Source organism: Mixophyes fleayi, chromosome 1, assembly GCF_038048845.1.
Source record: "Mixophyes fleayi isolate aMixFle1 chromosome 1, aMixFle1.hap1, whole genome shotgun sequence".
In the NCBI taxonomy this organism is placed as follows: domain Eukaryota; kingdom Metazoa; phylum Chordata; class Amphibia; order Anura; family Limnodynastidae; genus Mixophyes; species Mixophyes fleayi.
This window is the reverse complement of record NC_134402.1, coordinates 137855866-137880834: the sequence shown is the minus strand read 5'-3', so window position 1 is coordinate 137880834 and position 24969 is coordinate 137855866. Positions and strand designations below refer to the sequence as shown.

General features: G+C 41.8%; 1 protein-coding gene across 1 annotated transcript in view; it reads right to left on the bottom strand.

Annotated features, from left to right (window-relative positions):
• DKK2 (dickkopf Wnt signaling pathway inhibitor 2) overlaps nt 1–24969 on the bottom strand; it is a 91985-nt gene that overhangs the window by 12123 nt on the left and 54893 nt on the right. Inside the window, exon 2 of the mRNA XM_075200764.1 lies at nt 6740–6890. Within this exon, the coding sequence (XP_075056865.1) occupies nt 6740–6890 (151 nt within the window). The remainder of the gene's footprint in view (nt 1–6739; nt 6891–24969) is intronic.

The window sequence follows — 24969 nt, the reverse complement described above, 5'->3', positions numbered from 1 at the left end:
AGGAGGTGGTGGTCTACAGTGTCAAAGGCTGCAGATAGGTCTAGGAGGATGAGCAGGGAGAAGTGACCCCTGGATTTAGCAGAGAGGAGATCATTAGTTACAGTGGTCAGGGAAGTTTCAGTAGAGTGGAGGGGGCGGAAACCAGATTGGAGGGGGTCAAGGAGTGAATAGTCAGAGAGGTGACGGGTGAGGCGACTGCAAACAATTCGCTCCAGAAGTTTGGAGGCGTAGGAGAGAAGAGAAATGGGGCGGTAGTTGGCGAGTGAGGTTGGGTCAAGATTGGGTTTTTTGAGAATAGGAGAGATAAGGGCATGTTTGAAGGAGGAGGGGACAGTGCCAGTGGAGAGAGACAGGTTGAAGAGGTGAGCTAAGTAGTCGCAGACAGTGGGGGAGAGGGAGCAAAGAAGGTGAGATGGGATGGGATCGAGGTGGCAGGTAGACGGGGGAGGAAGTGGGGCGGAAGGAGCACCAGGAAGGGAAGCGGGGGGAGGGAGGAGCGGAGAGGGGGGCAAGAGAGGAAAGGGAGGAGGAGATATTAAGGCGGATGGCCTCAATTTTGGAGGAGAAGAAGGAGGCAAAATCAGTAGCAGACAGGGAGAGTGGGATAAGAGGAGGGGGAGGGGTGAGGAGAGAGGAGAATGTGGCAAAGAGGCGGCGGGGGTTAGAGGACTGCGAAGAAATGAGGGACTTAAAGAAAGATTGTTTGGCAAGGGAGAGGGCGGAGCAGTAGGAAGAGAGGATAAATTTGAAGTGAAGGAAGTCAGCCAGGGAGCGAGATTTCCTCCAGAGGCGTTCAGCAGCACGGGTGCACTTCTGAAGGAAGCGGGTGAAATTGGAGTGCCAGGGTTGGGGAATTAGGCGGCGGTGACGGACTGAAGAGGCAGGGGCGATCGCGTCCAGGGCAGTGGTGAGAGAGTGGTTATAGAGAGAGGCGACTTGGTCAGGACAGATCAGGGAGGGAAGAGGGGATAGAAGAGTTTCAAGAGAGGAGGAAAAGGAAGTGGGGTCGACAGCATCAAGATTGCGCCTAGTGAGGGTAGTTTTAGGGAGAGGGGAAGCAGGGGAACGGGGCAGATTGAAGGAGAGTAGATGGTGATCAGAGAGTGGAAAGGGAGAGTTGGAGAAGTCAGAGAGATCACATAGGTGAGAGAAGACAAGGTCAAGGGAGTGACCAAGGCAATGGGTGGGGGAGGAGGTCCACTGAGTGAGGCCAAGGGAGGAAGAAAGGGCGAGAAGTTTAATGGAGGCGGGGTTGGAGGGGAGGTCGATGGGGATGTTAAAGTCACCCAGTATAATGGAGGGGAGGTCAGAGAAGAGGTAGTGGGGAAGCCAGGCAGCAAAGTTGTCCAGAAAGAGGGAAGTGGGGCCAGGGGGGCGGTAAAGGACAGAGACACGGAGGTGAATGGGGGAGAAGAGGCGGATAGAATGGACCTCAAAGGAGGAGAAAGAGAGGGAAGATTCAGGGGGAATAACCCGAAAGGTGCAGTTAGGGGAAAAGAGAAGACCCACTCCCCCACCTGGACGACCATCCGGTCTGGTGGAGTGGGTGAATGAAAGGCCACCATGGGAGAGAGCGGCAGGGGAAGCAGAGTCAGCAGCGGAGAGCCAGGTTTCGGTGATAGCAAGGAGGTTAAGAGAGTTGGAGATGAAGAGGTCATGGATAGCTGGCAGTTTGTTGCGGACAGATCTGGAGTTCCAGAGGGCACAGGAGAAGGGGAGGGAGGGAAGAGGAGTGATGTGGAGGAGATTGGCAGGGTTGATAGAGTGAGGTGGAGTACTGGGGAAGGGGCGGGGAGGGGGGCTAGGGGAGAGGATGGGAATATGACAAGAGCGCGGAGGCATGGTGGGAGACAGGTGACAAGGGGAGTGGAGGGGGAGAGAAAAGAGGTAGGAGGAGTCAGAGGTGTGGACAACAATAGGCAATCGATGGTGCAGCAGGCTTGAAGTACAATGAATAAAAGTGCAGCAGGCTTGAAGTACAATGAATAAAAGTAATGGTAATAAAATGGTAATAGAATGAGTAACATTAAAAGTAAAATAAAATAAAAAATTAACGAGTAGTAAAATTGCAGTCAAAACAATTAGGTATTACTAGAGAAACAAGGACATGGTAAGATACAAGGCAAAACAGAAGGTAGTGTAGAGAAACCAGTATGCAATGCTGAAGAACAATACCAGGCAGTCACGGGTAGGCAGATCAGGAGAGTCCACAGGAGCTAGTGCACTCAGACTCAGGATGTTGAGCAGGAACACAGGTGGAAAAGTTCCAGAGGGTCCAGAGGGGGTGCATAAGAGACCAGTAGAGGGTCCAGCGAGACAGGGGGTCCAGGAGAGCAGGGAGGGTCCAAGAATGCTTGGGTGCTGATTGAGGTCATTAAGCCAACCCAGGTAAATGAAGCAGAGACCCAGGGAGTGGAGAGCCTGGAGACTTCATGGAGGCAGCAGGGTGGAGAAGCCATCCATTGGAGATAGGAGAGGAGCATCCAAGGGGGTAGGAGGAGGAAGGGAGCAACGATGGAGGGCAGGAGCACGGAGAGTATTGGCAGGGTGGACAGGCTGTGGAGGTGAGGAGAATGGCGGCTGTGGATTCGAGTCAGAGGAATTCCGCAGCGAGCAGACCGCAATGCAGGTCAGAGGAATTCCGCCGGGAGCAGGCAGGACTCGGAATCTCATTGAAACAGCGTAGAGGTGATGTCCACGGGCACTGTGCAGTGGGGAGGTCAATAGGCCAGGATGCAGGCATGGAGTAACGCTGGAGCAGCGGTGAGGTCATCCGGAGCAGCGCTGGCCACGAAGCAGGGCAGACCGGAGCAACATAGGAGCAGGACAATAGGCAGGGCAGGTCTGAGTAGCGTTGGAGCAGGTCCATAGGCCACGATGCAGGCACAGAGTAGCGGTGAGGTCATCCGGAGTAACGCTGGCCACTAAGCAGGGCAGACCGGAGTAACGCTGGAGCAGAGGTGAGGTCCACGGGAACCAGAAGAGGCACACGAGGTGGGGAGGATCAGCACTCGAGCTAGGGGATCCGACCGGAAGTAGGCCACGCGGACCAGACAGTGGGAGGACCTGGGGAAACCGCCAGAAGGAAGTCCACAGGAGAGCTGTGCCCGATGGAAGTCCACAGGAGAGCTGTGCTCGATGGAAGTCCACAGGAGAGCTGTGCCTGATGGAAGACCACAGGAGAGGAGAGACGTGCCAGGAAGCCGTGAAGATCGAGGGTGCAGGAGAGCCAGGTAAGATCTGTAGAGGCAGTTTGGCCAGGACCTGTGGTTCGAGTGAGAAGACACTGCCGGAGGGCCCACACTACGTGAGGAGAGCAGCCGACAGGTGATGGGACTGGGCAGGAAGCGGTTCTATGCCTGTGGGCAACTCCACAGGAATACGGAGCCCAGGTGCTGGGCTCCAGTGGAGCGCTCGTGTGGCACGTCCGAGCAGGACGGAAGCCGGAAGGACAAAGTACATAGAACCCTGGCCATTTATGGCTTTGAATGCCAATAAACCAGACTTGAAACAGATTTGCCAATTTACAGGCATCCAGGGAAGGGAATGGAGAACAGGGCCGGTTAGTTAACAGCCTGGCTACTGTATTGTGTACAATCTGCAAGTAGTGCAGTTATTTGTCTGGGAGACAAAAGTAGAGTGCATTGCAGTAGTCCAAACGTGAGGACACAAATGCATGTATGCGTGTAGGAAGATCTTCTGAGGGAATCAAATGCTTAATTCTGGCTTTATTGTTCAGATGAAAGAATGAGGATGTAATCATGGGTGAAACCTGATTTTACATTTTAAACCACAATCAAGTACAACACTAAGGTCCGTACATGATCAGAGTTTTGTAACTCCCAACCATCAAGCTTAAGTCCATTTGGTTGGCCCAGCTACAATCTTGTTATTAAGCTCCTATTATAAGAACCTCTATTTTATCATTTTCTCCCAGCCAACTGCCACTCATCCACTCCTGGAGCTCAGCTATACAGCCAGTTATAATTGATGTTGGATTCTTAGTATCTGGAGCAAAGGACAGGTACAGTTGAGTGCAGGGTCTGGCTTTTAACCCGATGGACGAGACTTATCTCAGCATCTCTACTAGAAACACTTTAAAGGGAAAAATGCAGTTAAGCCAGTGACCCAGCCCAAGTTAGCCCACTATGGGAACAGCCTGCCCCCACCCTCCCCCCGGGCCAGCCAGCCCCAGGTTGAGTGTTGTCCACATAGTAGTGGTATTCCATCTGATTACTTCACTCAGTGGTAGCATGTACACTGCAAATTGAATCGTCTTGTGCAGTGTCAACACCTAGTTTACTTATGTCTGTGTGCGGTCTGACAGCGCCTGTGCTTTGTTTCTTGTATAGACCCACCGACAGTACACCTGTTCATAGAGTGACTTGTTGAAGAGAAAGGAAATGGCAATAGTGAATACAGAAATAACCTCCTGTTTTATGCCAGTCACTAATACTGTAAATGAGCAATCTCTTTCTCCTATACTAGCTAAGAGTTGACAAAAAAATATTCTGGATCACTATCTGTCATACCACAATCTGCTATAATATCTGCCACACTGCAAAATAAAACTAGAGAGCAAAGACCTAGTGCATAGGCTGGGGGTCTAAATTGAACTGGGATAGAAAAAGTGCAATTTCAGGCGTAATCTCAAGTTCAGTAACCAGAAGACATTGTGTTGTCCAACAGAGGTGGGTAGGGGAAGCTACAATTCCATCAAGAGATGAGAGGGCAGATAAGGTCTTATCAATGAGGTTTGAACTTAACGATTTGTTTGCATTTATTCACCCTTCGATTACACCTGAGTATATTAATTTTGCTCCCACACAAGGGCTGGACAAATTTAGCATCCAGTTTTGAGTTAATGCAGGTGGATTAGAAGCAATTCCCATATTTCAACCAAAAATCAAAAAGATAATTATTCTAGTATGTCATTAATCTATTCCACTGTATGATTTAATTGACTGGTTGTTACGGGCATGTGTAAAGTACTCTGAGCAATATCTCAGATGAACATTTGGTTGGGGTAGTGTCCATTAATACATTCAAATATCAGCATTCAGTGGTAGAGACAGAATTCAAGCTTTATACCAATGTCACCCCAAGCAGTGCTATGAGTGGGCAATAAGCAGCACATTAGCATTGCTAACAATATAGTAAAATGCTCAGTGTAGGGCAAACGGCAGAGACATTTGTGTAGACATTTGGGTCATACTTACAGTAAATGCCAGCCTCTGATGGAGGATCTAGTCTATTTATCCCTTAAAAACCTTGCGGAGCTGCGTCATTCAACTCGACAGACTAAAAATGTACATGTCTGAAAGAGTAACTGAGGGTGTAAATGCGTAGGTATAATAATAGAGGAATGGGAGTTGGATACAGTCCCATGACCATGTGGGTCCCCTCACAATAACTAGAGCTGTGTTAAGTATAAATACGCCCTGGATAGCTCAAACGTACAACCAATCACACGCACTGCATACGTTCAAAAGAATGAAATTCACATTCCCAATACTTGTCAGTGGACAACTGCTACTTGCACATTCTGGTAGCTATTCTCCATCCGCTAATTTAACTTGATCGCTTTGTTCTGTATGAGGTGTATCATTACTTGAAAGTAGCTGAATAATGAAAATGTGAGTTGTATCATGAAACTCCCATTTCAATGTCATGCCTATCTCCTCCTAGTCTCTCTCTTAAGTAATGACCTCAATCATCTAGTTGCATTGTGTATTGAGTTCACATCCTATGATATATTCATTTAGTTCCTCATTGCTGGTTTGGGTAATACAGTTCACAGGGGACATGCACAGTCATTCTGCTTCCAATTCATAGCTAAATGTTATATATCTAATTATGATTATCAAGCACAATAAAGGTCAGATTTTGCCACTGTAATCACTAATTTGCAGCAATAAAATTAGTATTTTTTAATTGGTCTGCTACATTTAGCTATCTTTCATGACTACCTTAGATTATCTAATTATAGAGTGACCCATAGCATATAATTGGAAATCTGCTTTTATTATCGGACTTGCATTGAGTTGATCAAAGCTAAATTGCAGATTGGTAGCTGTATGCTACTGGATATTTGCCCTTTCTTAGTGAATTACTGTGTGTATTAAGATGTCTGAGGACATATGCTCAAAAGAGATCAGTAGCCACGGGAAACTGTGCTGGACAGATGTAGTGTAACAACTGCATTAGCGCCACTAATTCCGCAACGCTGTACAGAGAACTCATTCACATCGGTCCCTGCCCCATTGCAGCTTACAGTCTAAATTATTTCTTCACAGCAACGATGCACTATCATCATGCCCACAGTCAACAGTCTTGAACTTTTCAAGAGAGTTCATTCATTTTTTAAATTTTACCAGGTTCTCCAAGTCACACAGTGTGTTTTGCTAAACAATAATGTTGGGCACTCCTGATACTGGGGAGTTCTGCAGGTATAAAGGTAGCCACACGTGATAATAATAGTGGCTGTTACAGGAATAATGACAGTCACTGTTGTATAAATATGGCCGCTGGAAATTATAATAATTGTGACCACTACTGATATGATGATTGGCACTGCTGATAATGGTCGATAGAACAGGTAAATATAGATAATGTTATAATTACAATAGCAGATTTTCAAAAGCACATTATATTGGGGGACATTCCATATAAGGAAACATTTCTGTTTGGTGCATACAAGGTCAACAGTTGTCCTCTATTGGCCCACCCTGCTTCTTACCATTGTTGCAGCGATTCCCAGAACAGCACATGCCATCTCTATGGCAACGCTTCTTCTTTCTTCGGCAGACCATGCAGGATGAAGGAGCCTGGTGAGGACTGTAGCAGTACCTTCCAACTTCACACTCTTTATCACTAATGCAGGGATATGCCTGGAAGAGGTAACACAAGGACAGAGCTTAGCATAAATGCCTAATATCATATACATAGAAATGTATATATATATATATATATATATATATATATATATATATTATATATTGTTAAGTGCGTATTGTCGCTAACCAATAACGATTGTCGAGCCTCGATTTGTGTTTCCAACGCACAAAGATTTATTCACAAAAAGTAGTATAATATATTCAAACGAAGTGATAATAAGTACAGCCGTTACTTATCGCAGGCGCTCTGGATCCAGTGTGCAGTCATTCAATCCTGAAGTCTGGGGACAAGATGTCTGAACACTAGATGTGAAGCTGCTGCTTATAGGCACATAGGAATACAGTAATACAATGGAGATGGTATAGCTTGCTTCTATTGGTCCAGGTTTCAGGAAGGTCTAAGGGGTTGTCAATCATTGGCTAGTTCATCCTAAAGAATCCAAAGGAGTGGGTCATCTCTCCAGGGGGTATGCTCTGCTCTTCCCGCCAAGATTCCTTAGTCTTAAGTAGTTCATAATTCCCTATCATTCATAACTTGTGTATGCACTCTGCGATTCCTTCGCAGAGTGAACCGAACAGTAGCAAATGTTAAGAGGTTTATTATGATACCAAACATGATATGATTCCTTCAACCTGTTCCATATATTTCACTAATGTGCATATAACTTTAATATAAAACATAAATACTACTATATTTCGACATAAATGACTATGTGTTGCAACTACCATTAATGTGTACTATTTTACAAGTGAGCGTGTTTGTGCGAATGTATGTAAAAAGACTGAATTCTGTGGGTGCCACGTGTTGTGGCTGCGTACGCCCTTTTACGTTGTAACGTGCCCTTTTACGCCGTAGCGTACCGTACGCATCTTTTCAGACAAAGACAACCAAGTCTGCTCGATTTTAATTGAAATGACTTTATCCAATTTGCTGACTTCGACAATATATATATATATATATATATATATATATATATATATATATATATATATATACACAAGTCTATACATTTGTACTCGCTGATTTTAGGTAGTGTACATTAAGTCTGCTCCTGTTCATTATACATTTGGTTCCACATGGTTTGTTTAACAATTGATGTAACTTTATATGGTGTGATCCAAGTGTTGATGCACTTACTCAGATAATAACGTTAGTGGGCTTGAAGGTTGATTTTAAATGATGATGAAAAGTCCCTTATCACTGCAATTTATCAAAACAATATTAGCTTTGAGCAATGCTGTGGGGATGATACATTTTGCATCTTCGAATCGAAATAGCCGATAGATTGGTGTTGTTCCTTACGGAGTGAGGGGTAGGCACAGGAATATGCATAGTTGTCACCAACATGCAGAAGCAAGATTTTGTTTTGGGGAGACTATTTAAATGACGATCATCATCATCATTTACATGTAAGGAACCACAAAACTGCAACGCCAAACAGTCAGCGCTACAAAACCTTGAAAAAACAATAGCTCATAAAAAAAGAAGTACAGACAAAGAAAGCGCTGCTTGTGAGCGAGCTTGCAGTCTAGAGATCAATGGAATGAAAAAGACACATTTAGAAGGGTGCTGTTTAGTGGGGAGCTTCACAGCATTGTTCTCCCTGCAAACCACCTTGAATTATGCCGGTACTAAGGTGTTGCTGGTAATCGGCATCCTAAACTTTTACACCTTACAGCCACGCTTTATAAGGAAAATAAATGTCTAGGTGCATTTTGTCTTAATGCTGATGGTCAGGTGCAAATAGTGGATGATGATGGTCACCAACAATAGCAAAACGGTTTTGATTGGCTGTTTGTGAATTCTCCGCTGCTTTCTTCATTGCATGTGCATATATTAAGTTTTTGCATGCAAGTTTAAGCAAAAGTGTGTTTATTTATTGTGTATGTGAGGTGGGGAGCTGTATTAGAGAAGTTTTTAAAGTTTCATTGATGCATAATAGCAAATACATTATTTGGAAACAAAACAAATGGTTATAAAAATGGGCGAAAGTGTATGTGACATATGCCTGGTGCCTATGCTAGTGGTCAGGGCCGCCATCAGGGGGGTACAGGGGGTACCCTTGTACAGGGCCCGGGCTCACCAAAGGGCTCGGCAGCACACACTTATCCTGTCTCCACTGCTGTCTTCAGCCTGTCACGGTGACAGCCAGGCTGAAGACAGCAGCGGAGACACAGGGACTAGAGGACAGCGTGCCCCCTGGTTAGGAAGAATGCAAAATGTGATCGCAGGAGCAGAGCAATCATTCCCCTGCGATCATGTGATCTTCCTGTGACAGCCAGGCAGCTGTCAATCGTGATCGTAGGGGAATGATTGCTCCTTCCCTGCGATCATGTGATCCTCCCTTCTTCCTGTCGGTGAGTGATGGTGTGACCTGACGTCACACTGATGTTCCCGCTGCCACTGGAGAAGGAGCAGCAGTGCAACATCTCGGTAAGTATATTTTTTAAGAAATGTTATCACCTTTTGTTTTTCTGATTTTTTTGTTTATTTCAACTACTAATATATATTAAGGGTGTGCACCGGCCACTTTTAGTGTTTTGGGTTTTGGGTTTTGGGTTCTGATTAGCTTGAGGTTTTGGGTTCTGATTTGTTTTGCCAAAACACCTGACGAAAGGTTTTGGTTCTGATTTAGGGTTTTGCATAAAAAGGGTTAAAATTAAGTTTTTTGTTTATTTTTCACTCCTACGCTATTATTAACCTCAATAACATTCAATAACAATCATTTCCACTAATTTCCAGTCTATTCGGAACACCTCACACCTCACAATATTGATTTTAGGTTCAATATTTGATTTTTTGGTACAGCAGTAACAGTGAACGTATTTTGAAATAGCAGTACCTATTTTTTGGTACAGCAGCAACAGTGAACGTAGTTTGGAATTGCAGTACCTATTTTTTGGTACAGCAGCAACAGTGAACATAGTTTGGAATTGCAGTACCTATTTTTGGGTACAGCAGCAACAGTGAATGTAGTTTAATATCTGATACGCATCTATGTGGACTGCGTAGTGGAGTGGCCCCAGTACCCAATTTGGTACCGGGGCCACAATATAAAACCCTCAACTGGTCTGAATTCCACTGCACAGCTACCTGGACTGCGTAGTGGAGTGGCCCCGGTACCCAATTTGGTACCGGGCCCACAATATATCACCCTTAACTGGTCTGAATTCCACTGCACATATGGCTGCTCCTACATCCTCTGCAGCATATAGAGGGTGTAGTTCGAGCGCGTCACTACCTCTTGTTTTTGACGACCATGGTACAGAGCATTCATCATTGAGATCCCATCAAGTATGTCAAAGACAGACAGCGTCGAAGTGTTATTTGTTGACTTTGTGAACAAAAAAACTGTCCCTGTTGCAAATCTTCGTGCAATGAAGAGTGACTTTTTCATTTAAAGGCTCAAGCTTTCAAGTGTAGTATTTATAACATCATTACACCAACAGGTAAAAATCCTTTTAATTGGGATAATGGAGCCACAAAGGAAATTGCACATATGTAATGCCCGCACAATGTTACTGGCATTGTCTGACACCACAAATCCCCAGGAGAGTCTAAGTGGGTTAAGCCACTGAGAGATTATTTCCCTCAGTTTCTGGACTGATGCACCACTGGACTCAGCAAGGACAGAGCACTGGACTGATGCACCACTGGACTCAGCAAGGACAGAGCACTGGACTGATGCACCACTGGACTCAGCAAGCACAGAGCACTGGACTGATGCACCACTGGACTCAGCAAGGACAGAGCACTGGACTGATGCACCACTGGACTCGACAGGACAGAGCACAGGACAAAAGCACCGCTGGACTCAGCAAGGACAGAGCACTGGACTGATGCACCACTGGACTCAGCTGGACAGAGCACTGACCAAAGCACCACTGGACTCAGCAGGACAGAGCACAGGACAAAAGCACCACTGGACTCAGCAAGGACAGAGCACTCGCAAAAGCACCACTGGACTCAGCAGGACAGAGCACAGTACAGCACGAGAAATAGCAGGACAGAGGACCACCTAACACACCCTCCCTCTTCCCTGATCAATGCCCGAGTGAAGATGGCGGCGGCAAGTGGGGAATTTAAAGGTTCCGAGTATCGCGAGATCCGACAGCGGAATTATGACTCAGAGCCTTGTTTTAAGTTTCGGAATTGGCGGGAATACCCGGACAGTGCTCGGATCTGACTCGGAACCGCATTGTTCGGGGGGGGCTCGGATTCCAGGAATCCGAGTCCGCTCATCCTTAATATATATATATATATATATATATATATATATATATATATATATTTATATTTATTTTACTTTCCTTAATGAATCAGTCCCTCTATGTTCAACTATAAATATTATGGGTGTGGAATGCATCTTACTAAACATATCCAAAAAATGGCAGTTTCAAATCAAGGATAGCATCCTTTACAATGTTTAATATATAATCTTGTGTTTTAACCCATAGCCAATAATAAGCTTTGATAAGTCTTTGATTATGTAATAAAGCTGATCGCAAACAATCATAGAAGGGTTATGCTATAGAGATATATTTTCCTGCTTTGTCTTTTTGCTGATAATGGCATACTGATGTTTACAAGGCACGTGTGAGAGGTGTTACCATGCAAGAGCCCTGCTCCAGAAGCTACTTTGCATTTGTCACAAATTAGCAAATCACACATGTCACAAGCTCTTGTATGGTGAATATTCTACAGGCAAAGTTTGCTCTTCTATAAGCAATCAATTAAAAAATGATAATTTAATACATTAAAATAGAAGTGTGAATGTAAAAAGCATTGATTGATTAACTAAAATATTTTGATGTCATAATTATCATAAATAATCACCACCTTAGGTAATGAAATATCACTTGGTAAATATACCACAATGGGAAGCTGAATTTTGTTTCTTTTAAACAAGAAAAGTTCTCAGTAAGCTTCATACTTTTCCTCTTGAATTACTTACACGCAGGGCTACATTACCTATAGAGCAGTCAGTGGGGTGCTTGAGGTTTAGGAAGCCGTTTTACTTTGCATTTAGGAAGAGACCCCTCCTTAATCACTTTCCCAGTTCCCATCAGAGCAGGATTATCATAATACTTATTGAACCAACTGGGTGGCCCTCCGTGCAACCGCATCTAATAACTAACTCTGTACTTCTGGGCAACATGGGGATGCCGGTCGCAACTATACAGCCACACAATACACCTCAGTATTGCTCTATATTTATTTTCTTTAGAATTAAATGTAACAGCTTCTATTTTGCCTAGCTTAATTGGCTGGTTAGATACACCCTCAAGAAGAGTGTATCTAACAGTGCTGGGATCTGTTAAAATTGAAGCAGCTTCTCTTTTTTTGGGGAGGGCATAGATGTGTGCCCTGAACTACATCATCTGACATGTGTGAGTTTGACATTTACAGGGTTAAAAGCTATTAATAATTATTATTTTATATAACACTTTTCTCCAAATAGGACTCAAAGCACTTTACTTTTGCAGAATAAAAAACACATGATAAGAATTAGAATAATAAGATTAACGGAATACAGAAAAAGAGAGCTAAGCATTGTGGAGTTCAAAACCACTGACTTGGCCCAATATCACAGTGATGAGGGTACATATATGCATCTACACCCACTCAGAGAAGAAACAAGACACTCTGATTACCATGTAGTGTTAGATGTACATCACTAGATTAAAATAGATAGAGAAGAAAGTATATTTTTCTTTTTCTATGATGTCTATGAATAAACCTTTAACAAACAAAATAGATGGGTTAACAAAGAAATAATAATAAAGAATAATAAATTGTGAAAGAAATGGTAAGTGTATAAGGAGGGTTGGTGTTAGACTTGTGGGTATGAGCTGCATTTATATGTTTTATGCTGGGAATTTATAGTAATCTGTCACTGTCCTTACTTTATATTTGTCCCTTTAGACTTACATTTTCATACTGCTTGCTGTAGGTTCCTGAATTTAAAAAGCTATTTCACTGAACTAACAGTAACAGCGGGTATCAGTTGCTGCAATTGTGAACAACTGTTCTATGTCAATTGCTGCTGAGCTTTCCACTCAAGTTTCTTATACTGTTTTATCACAGTTGAATAATTTGCTGGTTTTTGTTGGCTTCCAAAGATTGTACAATACATTAGTAAAAATATCTGTGACTGCCAATGTACTCAACTACTAAGCCAGTTTGGCTGTAAAACTAGGATTGACAATGCTCCATATTGCAATGTAAAGATGAGAGAAGTTGCCAACTGGGAAACGCAGAAGTAGACACTTACGTTTCTCTACTTGTCTACATTAGGTGTATAGATAGAATTACATCCTTATAAGTATATACAAATGTGCCAGACTTTGTTCTCTTCTTTCTCTTTGACTTTCACAGTGGTTGTTATCCCCTCATTAGTTATTCACATATTCTGTGTATTAAACTGCTACACAAGTAGACATTTGCTATTATTTTCTAAACTGTATAGGAAGATGAAACAATCTGTTTGCACTGGGCTACAACTCCTATCTTGCACGGATATCGGAACAGCATCACCATAATTATTCTATGAGTCCAATAAAATATAATATTCCTGTAAATAACTGTGGAAGTTGTCATAGTTTTACTCTATCTGCCTGCTGTTGAGTAAGTCTATGACACTGTTAAAGCAGTGGTGGAACTAGCATTGGCGCGGCAGGTGCCGTGCACTGGGACCCATGGAGATAATGGAGCCCACTGCATGGCAGATGCAGAGAGCAAGGGGCCCTGGTTCCCTCTTACCCACCTTCCTACACCGCTTGTTCTGCCTCTGGTTAAAAGGTAATGTCACCCAAAACTAAAAGTGCAGGTGAAATAAAACAAATCTCACTTATGTGCAGTTCACGGATCCTGCAATGCCTGTAACAATCTTTGGCTCGGTGCTGACTTATCAAACAGTTTGCAACATTGTCATATCCCCACATCAGATTTCATGCATCAAGTTGAGAAAAGCTAGCCTGGAGCAGGAGAAAGTGTCTCCTGCTCAACTGTTACGGACATCTCGGAACCTGTTGGATCACATCATTCCACTAATATTTTCATATTTTGTTATAGTTATCTTGTTTTAATGTTTTGTTTTCTTTCCTATGATAAGAAGCACCTTTCGAGCTTGCCCAATTCTTTGTATTTTGTAATGGTTTTGCCAAACCCCCAACGCCATAGACTTGGGTCTGAAGCTCAGTTCTCAGATCATTTTTAATATTGTTTATTGTGTTATTATCAAATTATTATTTATATTGATTTATATTTACATTCTGTATGTGTAACCAGTTTATGCCCACACACAGAGTATATACATCAGTGCAAATGGTGCATATTTCTCAGCCGACATAGATAAACGGGTTAGTGACTCTCAACATGAGCGCAGTGTTCAAAGTATTCAGTGCAGGGTACTTTCTAGGAACCCACAAACTCTGAATTTACAGATAAGTTGAACGCAAATTGCATTCTTGGCGTATTATACGAGTAGTACACAAATGATGGCGTCTATAAACAGTGCTCACAGATAGGAAATGGTTTATATTATATTTATATATTAGTAGCCCTTTAATTGCCATTTCAGTCCAAAAACCTTCTGATAGGTTATTGTGTGTTGTAGAAAATTTAAATCATAAGCTTTACTGGAGCAGGGACAATGTGAATGATAAAAACATATTCTTTAGAGTTCTGCATAATATGTTGGTGCTACATGAAATTATGAATAAAGGTCAATAAATAAAAGAATAATTTAATTATCTGCTCAGAACTTTGCCTATTTCTTTACTATTCTGCCTGGACTGTCTATAGCTGTGATTACACTTTGGTTCTTCATACCTGTTATTTCACACACTACTTGCAGCTGGGTAAAGGATTCAGCATTTAGCAGCTGGAAGTAGTTATGAACGGGGTGATGTAGCAAAGGGTGTCAGTGTCAAGGAGCCTTAATAATGTGTTAAGGAAGATCTTAGACTTTTCATGTCTTCTTGTACTCATCTCATTTGCTGTATATTATTGGCCAGTACAGTTAGCACATGCACGTAATGGGAGAGAAATGATGTCAGATTGTCAAAACATTGTTAAAAGACAGGTATTTTGCTAAGAGAACATATGTCTGCAAATGTGGAAACTATAAGTTGGTAATCTATAACAATACATGAACTAATACCTTAACTAAGCACTGATGCCTCAGTTTTCCTGAAGGAAGGACTACATATAACAAGCAAAGCCTGACCTGCATCTAATTATCCTCCATTTTCTGTATCAATGATACCCTTAGCATGGACTAGTTCTAGCTCTGTTCAATAAAACGTTATGGTATAGCCCACACATACATTATAGGTGCTATTAAATTGCAAACAAATAAAATCTTCCTAAACACTCCAAACGGGTGACACCTTATCTATACTGAAGGTGCCCTCCCACCCAAAATAACATATACAAAGGTGCTCAGATTATATAATATTGTAAACCAATACCTTGATGAATATTAATGGATGGAATGTCATCACAACTGTAAATCTGTACACAAAATTTTGCCCTAATTTGATGTGTCATTTGCACTATTGCTCAATGAGCATCTTCAGATATTTGCCAGGTGTCTGCAAACCTTTGCACACCTCTAGTTTGTGGAGGTGCCATCAAAGCCCGGAACGCAGCCCTGCACTTTGAAGTGTAAAGGGTTGTCCAGATTGATGCACAAATGCAAAGCCCAAATGTATTTGCGGTAAGCATTACAAATTGCCTTCTTATTTGTTAGGGAAAGCCTGGAGTGAAAAGTGGGTGAGGCGAATTGCAATTCACCGATTCAAAATGGTGCATCAGAGCAAATCACCAATTTAACAGTTTAAACCACGGTGCAAATTGAATTTATGGGGTTTTCAAACAGCTCTAATCTGGGCACTGCCATCATCACATGCAGCACTGCCCTCACATAATCACAGGAGTGGACAGGTCACTGCCTTCCAGGTACAGAACAGTGCATCGCAGGCCACATTGCAAAACTTGCTCCTCTGAGCAACTTTTGCAACTCAAGCAGTGCTCAGAAGAGGACTCTTATAGAGGGGGCATTAGGGAGTGCTGTGGGAGCTAGGGAAAGGGGTGTATGAGCCTCTGAAAATGATGGGACCCGATAATGCCAGGGCCCGTCTCACCTTCCGGGCCCCATATCTGCTGCATCCTCTGTACCCATGGTAGTTCCTCCACTGCTGGATCCTACAAGATCATCTCACTCATCAATATTCTGCTTCTTTGAACAGTCTGATAATCTGATTGGCTAGGGCTTGTTCTACTTCCAAAAACACATGTGCAGCAGATACAGAATGACAAAAAAAAGTTGCAATGACCATAATCAAATGCACATTAAAAATTGTATTTAAAAACTCTGCCCTTTGCTAGATCAAATGAGATGCTTCTGTCACTTTTGCTATTGCATTATAAACTTTAAACAATAAAATTATAATTAAAGTTGACTTTGATGACAATCAAATAACCATCATGCCTCCCAACTAAATATTTTTGCAGAACAAAATACAGAAATTTGACATTATCCAAATCCTTTGCCAAATTAAAAAAAAAAGTATGAAGTATAAACCGTTGCAGTTGTTTTTCCTTCATGGCTTAAAGCAGTTCACATACCCAGAACAAAATGTGCACACAAAATCTGTTTATAAATATAAAACATAATTATGTGTCAATATTAATTTGAGAAGGCCTAGACTGAGCTACTGAGTCTACACCCTTTTCCATAAATGTTTTCTTATTTTAAAGTGAGTCATTTTTGTAATTGGTTTCCTGAACTGTTTTGTGTGGTCCCTATAGCCACAAAATTAATTTGATCTTACAAAGATACTGTATATCTTTAGCCGTATTTATGTTCCGATCAGTCTTTTCTTGCACTCTTTTGAAAAGTAAGTGGGGGGGGTCTGTGGAATTAGAGATTAGGAAACTGAGACATTTTAAAATTGAACTAATTTCAGTCTTTCACACCTAATGAATCCGTTCACAAAGATCACACAGGAAAAGTTATGGAATAATTAGTAAAGTTAAAAAAAGTAACATATTTACAGTACATATGACTTTTATACCTGTAAAAATGTAATTTTTAACAACTTTTTGTTTCTGATCAATATTTGTAAATCACTTAATACTGTTCTTAAAAGGAGGGTTTTATTTGTGATTATCGCCACTACTTTAGGTAAGAGTAATGGCCTGTGCATCAGCCTGTGCAAACTTTTACCTGTGGATACTGAAGATCAATATATATTCAGTAATTTAGAAGGATCATCTGATCAACTGAAAGAATTCATATGTGCCCTATTTCAAATCCTTTACATTTAAAGTGAAGCTTAAGTACAGCAATGGGGACATTTGTCCTTGATTTATTGAATGAGGTCAATGATCACAGTACTATTACTTAAGATCTGTATCAAGAACTTAAAGTTACCTATAGTTCATTATCAATTAAATTTGCATACCTCTACACTATTACCTACCATAATAGGGATATTCCCAAGGTAGAATTCCTGCATTTTGTGTGGATTTACTTAGATTTACAGACCTTTATTACAACATCCAAAGAATGCACGTGATAAAGAACTTATTATGTTTGGGATAATTCCTTGCGGACATAGTTCTTAGTGGACTTTGTAAATATAAAAACGAGTTTTCATATGCTCCTTTCTCTTGGAACAGAGCGAAGAGAAAAAGATAATAATAAAATGCTCCTCCCCTGTGAACTTTCCATTCAGAAACAGGTTGAGTAGTAAAGCTGGGTACATACTACAGGTTTTTCACCCGATTATCGTGCCAATCACACAATAAAAGACTGTTAGGTCCGATATTGCCTTAGTATGTACACTCCCTCGATCATGTTTTATCATGCCAAAGCACATTGTACCGTTTCATTTGATTTTATAAACTGACTAAAAATCTCTATAAATGATGTTGGGAAAATTCTGCAGTGTGTATGCACTCACTACCAGCAGCGCAATCAGATCTCCATAGAGTGTGCAGAGTCACAATCTATTCAGCTGATGGTTATGACAGCTGAAAAGCCCAGATCTGAAGGTAAATCGTGTATAGTGTGTACACATGAATCAGCATGCACATCGGGACTGTCAATCGTTGGTAAAATTGTTAAAGATATCGCATCAGGAAAATTTTAGTGTGTACCTAGCTTAAGAGTAGAGAGGAGTGCTGCATTGGACCATTTCAACTATCAGAGCCCCCAGTGAATGGCACATCCTTGTACTATTCTGTATTTTTATATTAACTCATTAACCTCACATTTATCCAATCTACAATCTACACTCTGATGCCTTATCTTATATTCAATCTCCAAAAGTTCACTGGCAGCCACTTCATTCCTCTTAAACTTCACAAAGTAGTCACATCCAGTGATACAATTATTGAGTTCTGCCTTTGCTTTGCCATCGTGTGGATTGGCCATTTTGTGCTATATTAGTAAGTTTGCATTTGGCAGGCTTTATGGTCTTTAAAGAGAGCTCTTTAGATGACAATTCATTCTGCTGTGTGTTGTGTTTGGTATAAAATAGGGAACACTTAAGGCCAAATTCCAGTGGCAAAGCATGAGAAACTTTGCAGCCAAATATGCAAGAGGTGAATACTCCAATGAACTGTTGAAGCTTTTGCTCATCTCTCTAGTTGTTGCTGTCCTGGACTGACACAAATTTAAAGAATAATATGAATACAATTTTTGGTTTCTTCTGACTGGTGCAAACTAATATAATAAAAACAACTATCTGAATACTCATAATGCACCCATGCAAAATGAAGTACCAATTATATTTTATCATTTACACTTAGTTGCTGTGATCTTAGTAAATTTATTCAATCTACTAGTGCGATTGGTGCTAGATTCTCTAAGTGTAGAGCAGCATTGCACATGTACACCCCAGCTGCGGTGGTAACCGAGTTGCTGTAAACACAGACACTGTTTACTCCTTCATAATTATTCCAATAATGAAGAGAGCGACATAGAAAAAATAACTTCTTACCAGTAAAAAGACAGAGGAAATCTAATGAGAGGACATTGTGACACTTCCAAATGACGTTAGTTGCATGCACGACTTGTAAATTTCGGCTTTTAAAGCGGCAATGCACAGACCCAGGTAATCATTACCTTTACGTTAGGAGTTAGGGTTAGGGTTAGGGATTAGGGGTTAGGGGTTAGGGTTAGTATAATAGCTGGCGGGCAGAGTACCTTTGACAATAAATCTGAACAGCACTACATACATGGTATCACATGTTCTAATCCATTATAAATATGTTTTTACTGTAATAATTGTATACAAACAATTCCAACTGAATCTTAGCAGTATCTTCATGAACAGATAATTGCCTTCTAAACTCAGCTTTGTCATCTGTCAGGCCTGTTGCATCACATGTTGAATCTATACTCCATCTCTAATCTAAAGCATTGTTTCTCTTTTCTATTACTGTTTTAATAAATTGCACAATTGGTCTGATCTAATCAGAATAGAGTGCCCTGGGGTCTTGGCATAAACAGATAGCCAGTTGTCTGGAAGTAATAATAAGTATGAAGCAAAAAAAAAAATGGTGCTGCACAATTGCTATGAAAGTTACTGCCAAAGCCGTTTTACTTTTCCATGAAGGAGATGACTATCCCAGTGCCCTCATTTCAGTGATTTATCAGTGACTTTACTGTTAATAACAACTGTGCACGTAACAATGACAAACTCACTTTCCCCTTTATTTCAACTTTTAAAATGCAAAGATAATGTAGTTGTAGCATACATCTTTTAATGAGCAATAATAATTTATGTACAAGACCAAACCTATATTTGTGTAAATGCCAAAGAAATACTAGCATAAATTACCATGACAAGCATGAGTTAATGCAGGTGTCTGAATCCTGTAAGTAGGATTAGGACTCACATATACTCACATACTATAACTCACATCTATAAGAAGGACACATATGAATTACACAGGTAATAAGACTTTGTTGCAATCAGTTAGCCCCAGGACCAGTGTAATTAATGTGTGTTCCTTGTAAACCCATTTAGTGACCCCCTAGAGTGCTAAGGACAGTTTTCCACTTATCCTCTGCATATATCGGGTTAGGAAAACCCACAGATCACTTCCCATCATAACCTGTGGGTTTTCTGATGCTACCAGAGGAAAGGAATTCTTCCTCCATTAGAAACGTGTGTGTACTTGTAACATGCACGACCACAGTCTATTAGTATGTGGGAAATACCATGGATAGGGGAGACTCTATCTCCCACTCCCTGGCAACTTGGCAAGGGGATACCCTTGTTTGAAAAAGGGAAGTGTTTGATCAACAAGAATTAAATATATTTGTGATGAGCCTAAAAGTGCTCAGCACAGGGGTGAGAAAGCCTTAGCGGAGAAGGGGTTAAAAGGATGAGTTGGCATCCCTTCCTGTAAGTTAGTATCTTACCTTGTGTAACTGGCGTAAGAGACAACTGATCTACCTGGAGACAGTATCTGACATTATGTGCGGTTAAATAGGCTACAATTGTATTATTAAGTTAAGAAACATATCATACGTAATGTACTAGTACAGTTTCACTATATGTGAGGTCTGGATTGTGTTCAATAACACAATATATTTGCAAGAAGTGCAAGCTCTTTCTGTTTTTGCAGGTGCTTTAAGTGGCACTACTGCTGCAAACGTGATTTATGGCACGAGTGGGTGAGAAATGGTAAACCACATGCACCATTCAGAGCAAAAGAGAAAATTCCAACTCTGAATGTAAAAGTAGGGGTAGAAAAACGGAATAGAAAGTGCTATGGCAATTTGTTAGCTTATATTAGCAAAGTAACGATGAATTATTTGGATTCATCACTGCTTATTTTAGCTACAAACCACAAAAGCAGAGGATTAAGGATGATAAGCGGGTTCTCGTTAAGTTGAGAGGATTTCATTACCAATGGATGTGAATGTAAATATGTATGTCTCCTTAACCAACAATGAACTAGAATGTGGTTTTACATACTTGGTCTCCGGCCATAACCTCCAAAACATTCAATTCACTGTATTTGCGGAGATCTCAACCCTGTAGAGATAACATTTTCAGGTTTCTTTTTTCCCCTCTGCCCCATGTGTCTTTCCAAGAAATGCTTATTAACAGACGCTACAAATCACCAATAGTCGATTTCCATTTTGTAAAATAAAAATGTATAAATTATATTAAAAAAAAAAGAAAAAATCTTCTTTCTGCATTTGTTAGGTTACAGATTGTAAAGTAACCTCCCAAAATGCTGTGTCATTCTTAAACAAAAGGGAAAAGACAATATATTTCAGAACTCATTTACTTAAAATTATTTAAACTGTATTATAATACTTGTAGATCTGCGATAGACATTTAAATGCTACACTTGTGAATGAGAGTGATTATGACATTACTAAGGTTATTAAAATTACCTGTTCATAATGTAAAGTAAACGTAAGATAAAGTAATGGATCTACCTTAACTAAAACAAAATAGCACATGAGCCATGTTACAGAAGGAGAAGTGTATTTGAGAGACTCAATTCAATGTAGTCAATTCAAATCCTCCCTCTCACACCTCGCCCCTTCTGACCTCTCTATCACTGTCGACAACACCTCTATCTCCCCTGTCCCCCAAATTCGCTACCTCGGTGTCATCCTTGACTTCTCTCTCTCCTTTGGCCCCCACATTCTCTCTCTTGCTAAATCCTGCCGCTTCCAGCTGCGTAACATCGCTCGCATCCGGCCCTTCCTCTCCCAAGATGCCACCAAATGTCTTATTCACTCTCTGATCATCTCCCGCTTGGACTACTGCAACCTTCTCCTTACTGGCCTCCCCCACTCTCATCTCGCTCCCCTTCAATCAGAGCTTAACGCTGCCGCTAGGCTTATCTTCCTTTCTCGCCGCTCCTCTTCTGTCTCCCCCTCTACCAATCCCTTCACTGGCTCCCCTTCCCCTACAGAATCCTGTTCAAGCTCCTCACACTTACATACAAGGCCCTCGCCAACTCCAATGCACCCTACATCTCCACCCTCCTCTCTATTCATGCTCCATCCCGCCCTCTCCGATCTGCCAATGACCGCCGCCTCTCTTCCCCCCTGATCACCTCCTCCCACGTACGTATCCAAGACTTTGCCTGCGCTGCCCCCCTCCACTGGAACAAGCTCCCTCCCTCCATCAGAACTTCCCCTAATCTGTCCAGTTTAAACGGGCTTTAAAATCCACCTTTTTCTTAAAGCCTTCCAGTCTCCCACTTAACTTCCTACCTTTTCTTCTGCCTCTTCCCCTTCATTCCCCTTCCCTTATCCTTATCCTCTGTTCCTCCTTTTCTCCTTCTCTCTCTCCCCCATGTCTCTCTGTCTGTCTACCCCACCCCTTCGATTGTATGCTCCTTTGAGCATTGCCATCTCTCCTCCTGTCTCCACCACTTTTAACTCTGCTCTCCAGCTACCTAGCCCTCCTCCTTGAGGACCCTCTACCCCCCGTCCCCTCTCGCTCCCTCCTCTCCCCTCTGGGGGTCTCCCTGTCTTCGGTGCCCTCCCTCTTGGGCTCCGTCATATGCGAACCTTCCCCTCTCCCCTCCCCCGCCCCTCTAGCTGTGCTTTGAGCTTACTGAGTTACTGTGATTATTGTTTACTGTACTGTGCTGTCTCACCTCGTATTGTAATTTCGTCCCTGTACGGCGCTACGGACACCTAGTGCGCCCTATAAATAAAAATTATTAATAATAATGTATTGGCTCTGCCAGTCCACATACTTCTGGGCACAACTAACGCCATATTGCGCCAGTTGTCTTAAATAATCTTGATCTGCCTGTACTCCCCACAGGGGAGAGCATATTCCTTAAAACTATGAATGATGTGAATTGGAACAAAAACTATGAGAAATACCATTTAAAAATGAATCCTAAAGCTATAAAGTAATGTTCAAATAAGCAGTTATCTTTTTAGTTGCATAGTGTGAAAGTAAGGAATCCCAAAATAATCATACATTTCTATAAACTGATCCTGGGTGTGACTGTGCATTCCAAGAAGCTAAATCCTCCAGCAGAAACAAAAATATTTGACTAACTTTTCCAAATGAAAAAGCTTTGACCTTTTCTGCTCTAGTCTTTTGCCACGTAGCCCACTCAATTCATGAACAACCACACTCTTGGGCTGCATCCCAGTTGGCTAGTGCTTCTGTTCAAAGGGCAGCAATGAGGGTGAATACTAGCAAAATTCTTTGGTTGGCGATTTGGAGCAGATTCAATATATCCCTCTGTCCTTTATCCTCCAAACAGACAGGAAAATAAACGTGATACCACTGACACACATGATAAATCAAATAAATGTAATCTGTAAAATTGAATTTACAGAGCATAGCTTGCTCCAAGAAACGGTGCAATCCCAAAGCACAGTTTGCTCGCCAAACCCACTCCTTTCATTCTTCACCATTGTCAAGGGGCGGGATGAGCGAGAGCAGCTCATACTGTGCGTCTGTAAGCAAAGAACTGCATGAAAAACTTTATTTGTAATCCATTTTCCTCACATTGCACAGAGATATAAAGATGCTATGAGAACCTTTTTTTTTTTTTTATAAAGCGGAAAAAGAGGCGTTTCCCCTGTGCCCACCTCACAGGGATTCCTCCATAAGTTTTCTTAGTTATGGAATCTGTATTGGAGAATCCTGAAAACATCTTCAATCTTAGCCAACTAGTATTCTAGGCATGCTATAGACGCCATTTTCCTGACTGGAGTCCCAGGGTCAAAATGGTCAAGCAACTCCATTGAAGGATAAAGTCTCTTGGGACAAATTGAAATGCAAGAAAAAAATACAAATCTCAACCTTTACTTAATAGTTATGATTCATAATCATAACTGTGACGTTCACTCCACAGCAATTATGCCCCTAGTGATTTGAACTGACTAATCTGGGTGTGGGAATTAATGGGAAGTCTGGTACTCATCACGGAGCCCAGCAAGGGATAGATGGGCTTTGCCGCAGGAAATTAACTGGCCGTAGCCCCCAGGCTAGTCTTGCTAGGGAGCTGCTGATTAACAACATGATCGTCAAAGAACAGGCCAAGATAAGGGCTGGCAACACAGGATTACATTCAGTAACACTAGCCAAAGGTCAGTGGCTGGCAGCTTGGGTTTCTTAACAGTAAAATAGGCTGAGATAGATGATATTTCATTTTAGAGGTATGGAAACTTGCTGCACTTTAATATTTATAGGAATTGGTCAGGAGACACGGCAACAGCCAGGGGCGGGCTGGCCCGGGGGGAAGGGGGGCCGCTGGGTCAGATGGCTATTAGGACCGGGGGGTAGGCCGGCCGGCCGCCCCCCGGATGCAAAAAACATAGTTTTCCCCCCGCGGCCGCATCTGATGACATCAGATGCGGGCGTGTCAGCGCACAGGCGGCCGCATCACATGACAGGGGATGCATCCCCTGTCATATGATGTGGCCGCCTGTGTGCCCCCCGGCCATCCCTCTCCCAGCCCGCGCCTGGCAACAGCGGGCATACTTGGCATTTGAGGGCAGCCCAGGTCTGGAGTGTCACCAGTTTACATCCTACCCTGACCTACTCTCTTTGTCCAGGTACGTCTGTTGCTTCTAAGTTCTCTGGCCAAACGTGACAGATATTCAGTGATGGAAGTGGTGGTGTATGCGGTGGTATGTCATACCGCCACTGCTCCTACTGCCTTTGTTGTAAAACAAATTAAATGAAATCAAAATACCTTCATTTACATTACATTTTTCATACCGCACTTTTAAATTTCCACTTCAACCACTGCAGATATTGCAATGCAAGCGCATGTTTCCTTCATTTTTAACATTCACTTCTGCAATAAAATTAGAGATTGGGTACAAAAAAATGTTTATCTATATTTTATTGAACAATTAAAAAAAAAAGAAGAAAATAAAAGAAAATAAATGCTACACAATTATACAATATGGGGCATAATATCCCTTTACCTATTTATTGCTTAATGATTACTGATTTCATAATTAATTAATAAATTAAATTATATTATATTAAGGATGTGTTTTATAATATACACAATTTTTTATTTAACAATACCAATTTT